The following is a 13195-nucleotide window of genomic DNA, read 5'->3' as shown; positions in this document are numbered from 1 at the left end:
AAAGCTTTCAACTTTCCATCGGCTTTAGCTTGGACTGGTTTAGCACAGTATAAAACCCACACATGGTGGGTTGCCACCCATTCCACCTTTGGCTCAACTCCTCTTTACACCTGCTGAAGATGCTGCAAACCACTTCACAGCAAATGATGTCCACACCGGTACCCTGCAAGGCTGATTGGCCCTTACAGAGTCCCCGCAGTAAAAGCAGTTCTGCCACGTCCTAGCCAGGATTACTATTGTTCCAGCACACTTGGAATATGTTTCTATGTGTATTGTTCTTCCTTTTAACAGCATGTTGGCACACTTCCTAGCTGCAACTACATTGGTGCCTGTCTGCTTCGGCATCCTCTCTACAAAGAGGTATAAACAAAGCTTTCCAAATAAAACTGTAAGACGTGAAAATGGAGGCCATGGGTCCCCCCTTACTTCCTAGCTTGAATAGCATACAAGCAGCCATAGGACACTCAGGTTCAGGTTGCTATCCCACAGTAAGCTGGTTAACATCCCGCTGGAGGAGCTTCTGGAACCAGGTCACAGCATGGGAGCGCAATGCTAGCTCAGACACAAGGAAACGGTGGGAGCATAACGAGAGAGGGAAAAGGCTGCCCCTTGGGCAGCCCCCCACATTTGCATTGGATTAGAAGGGACAAGAAACCTCTAATTTCACGTGTGATTTCATAGCCAGTTTAAATCAAGTTAACACTGTTGTGCTGTCAGAAAGGGCAGCCTTCTTCTGCCCCTCACCCTTTTTATTCACTGCAGTTCTGTTCCTTGCCTCGTGCTAGAATCCACCCCCTGCCCTTCCCTGGTAGATTAATTTTCTGCTTCCCTTACTTTTTAGTGTCTCATCCATAGCCCCATGCAGCCCCTGGGTGCTAGCTACTGCAGGGAAACCTGGGAGAAGAGACAGCACAGGACTTTTGACAGCTGTCCAGAGCTGAGAATTGCTTAACTTTATCATAAAACAATTACCACATCACCAGCACGTTATTCAACAAAATGGAGTACAACCAGTGAAGGAAGGAGCATTAGTTCGACATTAAGTATTCCTGGCAGAAAATGTGTGGCTCCTTTTCATGGTTGTTTAGTCCACTGTAGGGAGTATGAAGCCAAAGCTTCTCTGCTCTTTTGTCAATGTTGTTGGTCAATGTTCTGCTGATGATATTAGTAATCTAATATCAGAAAATATTATTTTATAATAGCAATTTCTTTCAATACATTAGATATCACCTACCAAGTGAAAAGGGCACTCTCAGTTTGCATTTCTCTCTGGAGAAATGGGCCTTTCAAATTGTGTTGGATTTAGAATTAATATTCATTACAAATTGTCACCAGTTTTTCCGAAAAACAGTATATGTAACTCAGCAGTGTGAACATCTGCATTGCAGTGGTTAAAGCTGTGCAAAACCAGGCAGGGGAAGGGCCCATTACATAGGCCCGAAGCGCCTGAAGAAGCCAAAGTTACATACCTATCACTAAGAAACAGCTTCTTTCAATGGTTTGCATAGCAATACAGCACGCAAAGGTGCCAATATCTCACCTAAATCTATTATGTATTGCTTCCGCATTTCAGAGTAACTCCAAAAGTAAATTAATTACAGCACATAAGGAACTCAAAGAAAAAGCCTCCACCTTCTATCAGAGGCAAAATTAGGTCTATTTGCCCTCATCACTGTTTTCTGATCCTAATTACCTAGCAATCAAGGATTTCCACTCTGAGCATGCCCTTCCCTTTTCCTCCACAGCTGGTCTGCCTGATTGCTGACTCTATAAATCTGAAAGGGGGGAAAAGGCCTAGCTTTCTGACCCCTGCTTTTCATCTGGTTACTGGAAGCTATGCATGGCTCCTTTACAGACCGTGAGTACCTTTTTATGCAGAATTAAAAATAGCTTCTTAGTGCTGCTAGAGGTTCTCTTGACTGTCAGGTATGAAAATGCAATTCTAACGCACTTAGGTAAAGGACAAGCTGTACCACTGCCTATTTTTCTAAAAATCTACCTACCACCTGCGCGCTCCACAATCTTCTTAAAAATTCTGAAATCTTGCCCGTAGTTCAGAAAAGGGTGTATGAAACTACAGCCTTACCTAATTGTATTCAAAACAGCCGTAAGAAATCTATAAAAATACAGCAAGAGCATGACCTCCTTTTGTATTGCCAAGCAAATCTAGAGCCTCAGCAAGGTTCTGAACAAGATATGTAAGAAAAGCCCAAGACCTGCAGTAAACATTATCCAGCCAGTGGTACTATTTTTGCTGATTTGGCAGAGTCTGACTGCACAATACCGTTAGGATGTCCTGTGTCACTCCTTATCAGATGAATTATAAAGTTCAGTTATTTATCATTACTAAAAATGCAACAACATTTCCATGAGAGTATGAGTTGTCATTCTCAGTACCCTGAACAAACTCCAAGTTGGCCACTTGCACTTTAAATTGCAGCTCCTTTAGTAATTTAAATTGCTATATATCGGTATTTGCTGTTAATACATGTTAATAGTGCTGATTATTCTGTCTTTATCATGTAGAAGTGTATTGATACAAGCTTACATCAATATATTGCACATGGGTTTCTTGAGACATACTGTTTAGATAGCAACGCAAGAATCCAGTTATCCTCTCTCCCTCTTCCATTTAAAAATGTAGCCAATTTTGTATGGATTTAGCTAAAATCCAATATTGCTTGAAAAATAGTACAAATAAGAACTGAAACCTATAAAACTTTGAGGCCGCAATACAGAATAGAGCTAAATCCATTCTGGATTAGCTCATGAAGAATGTTATTGCAATTATTTTCTTCCAGTGCAGATGTTGGAGATCACTTCAAAACCAGTCAGAAATCTATTATCTTAGAGGTGTAGAAAATTTAAATTATAGGGACTGGCGTTTTGAAAACACATGAGAGAATGCAAGTTAGAGCTAATACAATTTTTGTTCTAAGCCTGACGTCTGAAAGAATGCTTTGGGGGTTTTTGTTGTTTTTTTTTTTCCCCAAAAAATAAATCCTAGGTAATACATAAACTAAATAAAGGTTTTGGTCTAATTTTATTAATTGAAGACTGTTAAATATTACAAGAGCTAACTCTTGTCACTGAGACAAGATTATCTCGGATTTGAGAGAAGGAGAAACTTTTACAACCTCTGCAGACGGAGTGTTGCATTACCACTAAGTCACTTCAATACTGAGTTAAGAGACCCCTTGATTAAGACCCATTTTGAACTCAGGCCATTCTAACATGGCATCAGGGAAAAGCCCTCTTGTCCCCATGTTTTTTAGGGTTTATTTTTGGAAGAATACCCGGACAGTTTGATAGCTTGTAATTCTGAATCTACTTTTAGCAGATACAAAATGCAATTCTTTTTACAACAAAATAAAACCAACAAGCTAAGATCAAAATATTACTGGATATAACATATATATTCCCTCTGAACTAAGCCCATTTGGTTTTGCTTTGGAAGGCTCTGTGGAACTGTTATTTACATGTGAGAGGAGTGTAACAGCTTTCACCAACTTGGTGGGGAGCCATAGTTTTAGCTGACTCAGTGTGACTCCGCCTTTGGAATGCACTGGCCCAGTTCACGCGGCTGGTGCAATCTGTTCGAGGTCTGCATAGTGCACAGTCCAAACTGGGAGCACTAAAAAGACAGCTCTGTGTGGACATGTCAGGTATCTCCTGCAATCTGGGACTGGCTTGACATTCAGTCACCAGAAGTGATGTGAAATCAAAGTACAAATAAAGGTTTTAGCAGCTCACCAGAGAACACCCCTTTAGGAAGCAGTGGACATGTACAAGGTGTACTTCCGTAAGTAAGAATTACTTCTGGGATACATGTTTGAGCCAAAACTTACTAGAACCTGCATTGTGAGCATATGCTTCGCAGAATACATTTTGTGGGACTCAACAGATAGGTGAGATCCAATGCAAGTGACACATTTTAACAACTAGTCAGAAAACGTTTGTGTGACTACAAACGTAAACATCTATTGCTATAACACACTTAATAGGGCCATGAGTGAAAATAAGGCTTCAGCTTTCTTTATTTACAAGATTCAATTAATACAGCTTAAGAAATTCACCCTTCATCAATCAAATTATTTCCCCCATCCTACGCAAATTTCTCTGTCAGTGGAAAGAGATTTTCAAGGTACTGACCTTAGAGAAACAGAAAGAATTCTCTCCACTTCTATCCTTCGCTTTAAGACTTCCTTCACTTGGCCTTTCTCTGGACCCTGCTTTATCTTTTCACGCCCAATCAGGTATATGCACTTTGGAGTGAGGACAAGATCTCGCTTCACGCTCTGAAACACAAAATTGTTTGAAAATACATTGCCGTGTGGCGATCAATATGCTAATGTTGTGATGCTGCTCCAAAGATATATAATGTACTATGATTTGGGGCAATACTGTCTTTGGTTCAAGTGAAAACAAAATACAGAAATGATTAATCACACGACCCCAGAGTCAGACTGGACAGGAAAGTAGCTTTGTTCCCCGTTTCCTAACTAATGTAGCTTTCTGCCCAGCAAGTCCCATAAAGCCGTCATCCTGGGACAAGAGGTTTGACAATGACAATGTTCCAATCGCAAGGGTATAACTGCATCCCTATGTGTGCCTTGGGTCAAAGATGCTTTTTCCAAGCTGTTATCCTAAATGAACACTAACATGGTGGCGTTTCTGTTAAAAGATAGTAAAGACATCTGTAACTCCCTAGCAGAACTGATCATTAGTGGACATTGCTCTTAAACCTACCTTAAACCGTCTGTCATATTTAGTTACAGTGTCTGCAAAATCAATCTTCTCCCGTTTGCCCACAAACTGGCGTAGCTCTGGATGGTCTTCCATGCCTATGTAGTCTCCCACAAAATTTCTGTTAATGCTGTTCCGCCGTCTCTCTTTCTTGTTTAGCAATAGATCTGATGCTTAAATACCAAAAATAAATGTTGGTTAATAGTATTTACTAAACTTTCTAAACTCAAGATCTAAGAGAGCTAACTGTTTCAAGCAGAACTTTTTGGGAAGAAGTGATAACCAAATTGTTTATAATATGCGAAAATAGTGAAGCACTGCTACTAATCTTTTATATAAGGATCCATGTGATTATTAAATCCATTCCTAATGAAATACATTGACGGCAAGCTCAGCAGCTCTGATGAATCAGGAGCACTTCTGGAAGTAAGGAATATCTCGCTCATTGTTGGAAATCAAAGATTAGCTCTTCCAACTCCAGAATATTGTTCATTCACATAATCCAGGTCACACATGCAACTAAGCATTGCAGTCCTTGGACTGATTTGTGTCATCTACAGACCACCCAGGTCCTATATAACCATAAGAAGCTTTTCCTTTTTCACTTCCCCTGGAACATTGCTGATTTCTGTCCTACTCGGTCTGTCTTTGTTTTGACAGTAAAACACTGGATAGTCCAAGAAATCCACGTATGCAAAGCAGCCAACCTTGTCAGCGGTACCTCAGGGGTCCAACAATTCACAGTCAAACCTAGACAGTCATCTGTAATGCAATGATTTGCTCTAGAGAGAGGGTGCTATTTCCTTCATCTCCTGTGGCACTCTTTCTGTTCCTGGAACCATGTGTGAAATATCTGTCATCAGAAATTATGACCTACCTTCTTCTCTCATCTGTACATATTTTTTCCTGGCCATATACTTCCTCCATGCCTTCTGGATGGCCCTGGCATATCCATCATACTTCCTCTCTCTCATCTCTTCTAATAAAAATAGCTGTACAAAGAGACAGTAGGGTGGGTCAAACATTTTACATTAAAAGTTCAAGAAAAAGACATATTTTACTTTCAACAACTTTCCAGTGCATTTCTCTCTAGATCCAAGCTGGTGCCTCTACCACAACTATGGGACCTGAGATCAGAATGTTAAGGTAAACTTTTCTGGAAGAAATCTCTGATGCTTGAGTGTTTCTGGCTCTTACCAGTCTAACCATTACTCTTGATACCCAATGATGAAGGAAGAGGAATATGGATTCTCTCTGAAATATTCTAATGGCGGAACTCAAGGTTCTCCACTGGACATCCATCTGGCCTCCATCTTTACATTCTCCAAAATTCATGTTTCTCTTGTCAGAATGCTACCATGTCTATGGGGATCTGCAATGTGTAACATAACACACTGTCTGAATTTCATACTCTCATATGGTCCCATTCTTTCCCAGCAGTGAATGTTGGCTGGCTGCAGGATTTACAACTATGGTCTTGTATTTCAGTATGACATAATAAGATTTTTGGGTCTAATATCAGAATTCAAGATGAAATGCTGTTTTATCAAAACAAATGGAAGGTGCATCTCCTTTTCTGAGAATTTCCCAGGCCCCACTGAAATATATGCAAATTTAATGCATTAGAACAACTTCATGATTATTGTAGGATACAGCATATTTCACTATAGCCTTTTTACCTACTTTAGTTAAATGTTTTCTTGTCTCATCAGAAGCACAAGCATTTGGCTAACAATTACAGTACTAAATCAGTCCACTGACATGACTGTTGCTTACTATTTCCCTCTACTGTGTGTGTTAAATATTCATAAGGACTTTTTTCTAGATTTCAAAAGAGATAAAATTAGTAAAAACAGGTATATCAAGAAGCAAACTTGGGCTTTAGGATCCTTTTTTTAATTTGCTGTCCTAAACCGCGCAAATCTAGAAAAATACTGTTGCTCATATTGATCTTAAAAAGGAAACTTGATCTAGTGCAAACCATTTCCGTAGAACTCACTCACTCTTGTACAGAGTTATTTATTCAGGTGTTTGATGGAAATGTAAATAATGAAGCCTCCTTTCTGCCACCCATAAAACCTTGTTTCACAGTTGGCAGCTCTCCATCTACAGCAAACTTGTTTAAAAAAAAAAAAAATCTCTTCCCAAACACGCAAGCACTAGATAGGGTTTCAGCATACAGGCCTGAGTCCTCCTGATGCAAAAACTTCCTCAGCTTCAGCAGGAGCATGATCAAACCCTTCTGCAATTCAGGCTACAGTAACAATATTGATGTTGTCTCTCGTGAACGCTCACGGTTTATTTCTTTAACAATAATGCTAACTGCAAAATCTCAATGCAAAATAGTCTATCACCTGCAGTTGAAGGTCACAATTAAGGAAGTTCAATGAAAATGCTGAGTTAAGATATGGTTCATAAGTTGTAAAATAAAAATACTGCATAAATTCTTTCCTAAAATATGTATTATAAAACCTCCCTTCACACTCCTGAGGAAATAAAGTATTTTTCATCTGGTCAACCACAACAGGTGCTCTTTTTGGTAGGAAGAAAAAAAATTATTTATCATCTAAGAGATTGGTTTTCTCAAAAGTAATGTATCACTATCCAATACTTTAGTAAGAGGAGAGATGATTGTCTTTGAAACTAAAAGATATAAATCAAGCTTTAGAATATTCAGCTGATAGAAAGTTTTTCAACTTAAAATGAAAAAAGCCATATTTTTAGTACTTGTTTAAAAATGGATTTCATGGCTTTTCAAAAAATAAATTTTTAAAGAAAATGTATACAGCAATTGAAAGCATTAAATTAAAATCAAAATGCAACTCAAAAACATTTTATTATTTCCAATTAACCTCATGTTGTCTTAACCTGCAGAAGTGCCCTTCAGTAAAACAAACGTGCCATTAAATAGCATATACATGCAACCAGGACTAAGTATTAAAAAAAATTAATTAGAATGGGAAGATGCATCCATTGGGAAACAATTTGTTCCTCTTACAAACAACCTAGTAGCAGGTGATGTTGGGGTACAGACTATTAATGTTTTGTCCACCTCAGAGTGAAGGGGAACCAGAGCCATCAGTCTTATGTGAGCACTTGCCACTTGGCTATTAAACAGAAGACAGACACCAGAAAATTATTTCATTTCTTTGAAAAACACAGTGAAATGACACAGTGTCATTGCCTGGATTACTTTTGCTTTACAAAGCAAAAAAAAAAAAAAATGTTTCTGGAAAAGGATATGATGGCAGCAGAAGCGTTCTGCTTTTTGTTTTTTTCACATGTAACTTCAGGTAAAGTACTAAGAAACCACCTAATGCTCAACTGCAAGATAGGCTATACACACTAAGCACCAATTGCTTCGGATAAGTAAGTAAGGAATACATGATGGCAAGTAGAGCATAGGTTTTTCCTTGACAACTTTCCTGAACGGTGATGTAAGAAAACTTTTTCCAACAGATTTTGTGCAGTTTAGCAGCCACAAGGAAAAAAAACAGCCTTATGATGCCTCCTTAATGTTATCTTTGAATGGGATTTCAAGTTGCAGTCACTCTGGAACATTGATTTATAATCAATGATGCACAACATATCCTTGCTATAACTGGGGGTTCTACTTTCTTGACTAGTTCTTGTTCTGAGGAACCATTTTCTTGGGCTAATGGTCATAGATATGTTTTCATGCCATGATATTCCATCATATGACAGATTACCTGATGGAATGTCACCATGTACAACCTGACACCAAAGCATCTTCATATCCCATCTCCTCTTCTTGACGCATTTAATATTCCTTGTATTAGTGTTAAAATCACACAGGGTCCTTATGTACTGTGCCTGTTATAAAAGTGCCTAGAATCCCTCTATAGCCTCAAGGCACCTGTGACAGACCTGCCCAGCTTAACTTATGTTATTATGCTTCTCCCACCTTAGCAGGTATCATGACGCTCAACTTCTGAGACTTTTATTTCAGCAAAATAGTTTCATAGTTAAAGACTCATGTTCTGCCACACACTTACAGACTCTGGAGCTTTGATGAAGACTTTAGATTTCCCAAGCTGGAATTGGTCAGGATCCATGTTGACTGACTGAAGCAGGTGGAGAACTCCTTGCTTCTCTTCTCCTTTCCAGGAAGGCCAGGTTGCTTTGGTGAGAATGGCATACCTTTACCACCAAGGAGAGGAGATTAAAATCTGACATCAAACAGCAGCAGCAGAATACCACTATTACCCTGGGGGGAGGGCTAACAGTTTTGGCAGGACTCACAGAAGCTTGGAGTGTGGGAAGATGCACAGTATTAAGATGGTACTTGTTTAGCAAGACCAAATAACTGCAATGAGAAGGGCAACAGCGTCCAGGAGTCTCCCACTTCCAGATGCTAAGTTAACACTTGGTAACTGTGGTAGTTAATCACAGAAAGTTGTGCTGTGATCTCCTTAAGTCCAGGTCAAGGTTATTTACTAGCAATGACTTATGGTCCAGATTTAAGTACCTACACCCTTGGTATTCTAGATTCATTCCCAAGCATTTGGCCAATTTCCCACTCAAGCGTTCTCTGTCCATCTTATTCTTACAAAGGCATTTTGTGTTTCTAAGCAAGTGGCCGGCTCATGCTCCTAACCCACCTGTTCAACAGCTGGGCATTTAGCAAGGAGCCATTCTTGGCTTTACCCTAGAAAACCTTTGGCTTGGCCTCTGGTACAAGAGGGAAGATACAGCCATGGTGGTGTAACCTGGAGGGAACGCTGGGAACTGACCACAAACGGCTAGGCAAAGATAATACCATGTCTTTTATAGGAAGAGGTGAGTAGTCTTCTGTCTCTTTAAGCCTTGAAAATGAGAGGGATGCCAGGTTGCAGCCCCTTTTAAACTGTCCACTTTTTCAGGCATAACTTGGGCTTTTGGAACTGCCAGGCTGGAGTTACAAAGCTGCCTTGTTCCACTGCCCACCAAGGAGCACCGATGGGTTTTAGCTGTCTCAGCGTCTCTATGGATAAGTAACTTCTCTGACAGCAGCTATTTAGACTCCTGGACAATGAGACTGGAGAGCAGCTAAATATGTTGTGATGAATTTATTCCCCAAATCTTTTATGTTCTTTAGTCTTGACAATATTTTTTTAATGCCTTAAGCATTATTGAGCTATATAAACTAAATCATGCTTATTAGTAAAACTATTCAACTAATGAAAAAAGTGATAAAGTATGGAGTTCAGTTTAATTCCCAAGTTCTTGTTTCTTAAGATTGAGGCAGCTCCTAATAAAATGTTCTCAAGAAAATCACTCAAGGAATTGCTAGAAAATTCATTAAGGGGAGGTTCATTACTCATTCTTGTCATATCCAAAATGCTATCCAACCAGGAAGCAGAAACAGTGTCATGCAACTTAAATAATAATACCACACAAAGAAAAATAGCAAACCGTTAAAAGGGTACATATCACAAAACCCAAACACCTCTGAATAGCAAGTATATGAAAAGTGAAAGCTAACTGAGGATTAATTCAGTAGGATTCAAAAAGGTCTACTGATGTTCTCATGTTCAAATCTATTATTAGTTAACACATGCTCAGGTACTATGCATGATTCTGTAACAAAGTAGCTCTTACACCATCTTAAACATAGAAGTATATTATACATAAGCTATCTTTACAGAAAATGTGTATGCTTATGTATTATGTAATCTATCAATATTATGGGGTAAATAGATGCATCCTAGTAAGGAGTTGTAAGTTAAAGTAACTCCCACCTTATTCAACAGCGTCTTTTGCAGGTTCATCACGTACTGCCAACAGTATAGCTCTATAGGTGGGTCTAAGCAAGTCTGATGTTAATAAAGGCATTTGAAACTGTTACCTTCCACGCAACAGAATTTGACACTACGTTTCAGTATGTTACAAATTCTTTCCTACATCTGAGCTGCAAAGGAAGGTACAGGGAAAAACATGACTTAAGACCTTTTAATATATCTAAAACTCTCAGCTACAAAATGAGAATACATTTGTACTTCTCCTTTTTCATAAACTCAAATTAACTTCATACATTTTACTGGTACGACAAGTCTACAGGGCAGAAGAAACAGATTATTTTATAACATGCACCAATTAAGCATTTCACAATTTTATGATGTGACAATTCTATCAGGGTTTGCTGCTGTTTAGAAACAGCACCTCCCTCTAACGTACTTGTGCATGCTTCCTATTAAACTGCTCATGTCAATATCCATGTATCTAGGTTTTTCAGGCTTGTGGAATTTGATCTTACAGAAGGTTTTGGCACAAGTACTGTGTTCTTAAAATGCTTCTGAAACAATTTCAAATGATGACTGCCCCCCCCAAATATCTATTATAAATTCACAGTAAGCAGTTGGGTCCTATGTCTAAATATGGGAGTGTGGAGTTCAGCTTTCAGACTGGTTATGCTTTGAAACACATAGGCCTTTTTAGTGACTGTGGCTTTTTGCATGCAAATGTAGATTTTGTACATAAAAGTCTATTCAGCCCAGAAATCTCCACTTATATGGAGCTGCCAAGGAACTCCCAATGAAAACAAGTGTACAAGCATGCATTTCCTGTCCATCGCATGCCTCAGCCCGCTTCTACTCACACTGACTCAGGGTGTCAGAACAGAGCTTGTTCTGGATGCTAGGGAACTGTGAATGGAAAGGTTGCAGGAAGAGTTTTACTCATAACAAAATGCTAAATTTAACAAGACTAATTAGAAACAAATGGCTGAATTCCATAAAGAACGGTTTCAGTTGCCTTTGGATCTCTACATATAAAGTGAAGTCCAGAAATCTATTCGCCTTCCAGAAGCACCATGCAGCTTTCCCTTGTGCAGACTTCTCGGGCAAATTTCTAGACCTGCACAGCCCTCACAATCCATGTTCAACAACTGCGGAGGCCAGATTTAATGCACATTATTAATCTGTTATTCTGTCTCAGCAAGTCTGTGTTAAGTAACACAACCTGAAGCACATTCATCATGTTTATGTCTGGGCTTGAAGTTTCTGAAGAAAAAGGGATTTAAAATTGTTCCATAATGAAAATTGAGTTCATACTTTACGGTATTTTAGGTCTGCCTAGTACTAGATGATTAGAACATTCTCAGCGTTATCATGAAGTATTATCAGTGGCTTTGTTCAGTGCTGTCTGATTAATTATACTCCATTCCTTGCAACAACTGATTGGGTGGTTTGGTTTCTGTTCTCAAATGTAACACAAAGACTTACAACAAAAGCTGATCTGTCATGTAATGCCCCAGTCTGGGCATTTATTTGCTGTATGTCTCAATTTTCTAAAAAACCAGAAGCTGAATGTTGTATAAATCTTGAAATTGCTCTTATTTAAGAGGATTTCATTAGCTAGTGGAGGTAGTTAATCATCTTAACAGCTGGTCCTAGGACACTGAAAAAAGGATAAAGAGCTCTGACTTGCTTTCATTCAGTGAGCAGCTGCAGTGGTTTGAGTTGTAACCATTCCCAGCTGTTTGAACAGCCATAGAATGATACAACAAGCAATTTAAACTAAGGTTACTCTTAACACTTGAATGGCAGGCATGTATTTCTTCACCTCTCTTCTGTCCTTGGGAGAGCTAGAGCAGTAACATTTTAAACAAAGGCTAGCTGCTGGACACTCAGATTCCAGGCTCTCTAGCTCATAACTCTAAGTTCCTGTAACTCTTTGAGAAACTCCCTCATAGGGCTACAAAAAGAACCGAGGTCTTAGGCTAGTTTACAGAAAAATGAAAAGACTTTCAAAGACACAAGGCCAGTCTTTGACACACTTTCAAATCTCTGTGTAACCTAGATCGAGAGCAAGGTAAATGGGGAAAACAGAAGGGGTAGGTAAGAAATGAGCAGCTTTCAAAACTTGCAACTTCTTGTTTTCCTCATCATCATGTAAACAACTGTGCTGTAATATTTCAAAATTAATATTACCCTACCTCTGCAAAAACTTCTTGAAAATCCGCCTGTAAGCATAGCCAGCTCTTCTTACTCGAATATTTTCTTTCAGACCTAAGTATTCCACTTGATGTTTTACCCTGTGGACAAAAACAATGCAAGATTTATATCCATTTTATTTCAGCATTTTTGTGGACTGAAGTATCCTTAAAAGTCCATATCGCGTTTAAAGACTACTAACTTCTAAAATTCATGCACAGGTATAGAATCTATTCTTGCACATTAGCATGCATGCCACATGGAAGGAAAAATATTCAAGGCAGGTAGACTACATTACTGAAATATATGTAGCAAGTTTACCTTAGCATTTTTTCCAAGTTTAACTTCCCAACTCCTAACTAATTTATGTATAAGTTTCTTAACTAGCATTATTACCCATAAAAGACCAAGTAACTATATACAACTACATGGCTGCTATCCAAGGAAGTGGGAAATTGTTTTGTGTTTTATTGTGGGTTTCACCTATGTTTTACATAGCTCAAACATCAACAGTT

The 13195-nt window shown here is 38.8% G+C and overlaps 1 protein-coding gene across 2 annotated transcripts in view; it reads right to left on the bottom strand.

The window, feature by feature from the left end:
• The window catches only part of MYO1E (myosin IE), an 88128-nt gene that overhangs the window by 11480 nt on the left and 63453 nt on the right, over window positions 1-13195 (bottom strand). For both annotated transcript variants that reach the window (XR_010072480.1, XM_063346196.1), the window contains exons 18-22: window positions 12683-12781; window positions 8763-8907; window positions 5624-5738; window positions 4750-4919; window positions 4153-4298 (exon numbers count right to left, since the gene is read on the bottom strand). Coding sequence is in view for 1 of the 2 variants with exons in the window: in XM_063346196.1 (XP_063202266.1) it covers window positions 4153-4298; window positions 4750-4919; window positions 5624-5738; window positions 8763-8907; window positions 12683-12781 (675 nt within the window). In the remaining variant the exon portion in view is untranslated. The remainder of the gene's footprint in view (window positions 1-4152; window positions 4299-4749; window positions 4920-5623; window positions 5739-8762; window positions 8908-12682; window positions 12782-13195) is intronic.

Source organism: Chroicocephalus ridibundus, chromosome 9 (assembly GCF_963924245.1).
Source record: "Chroicocephalus ridibundus chromosome 9, bChrRid1.1, whole genome shotgun sequence".
NCBI classification, from domain to species: Eukaryota; Metazoa; Chordata; class Aves; order Charadriiformes; family Laridae; genus Chroicocephalus; species Chroicocephalus ridibundus.
The sequence above is the reverse complement of the archived record's forward strand: the minus strand, read 5'-3'. Positions and strand labels throughout refer to the sequence as shown.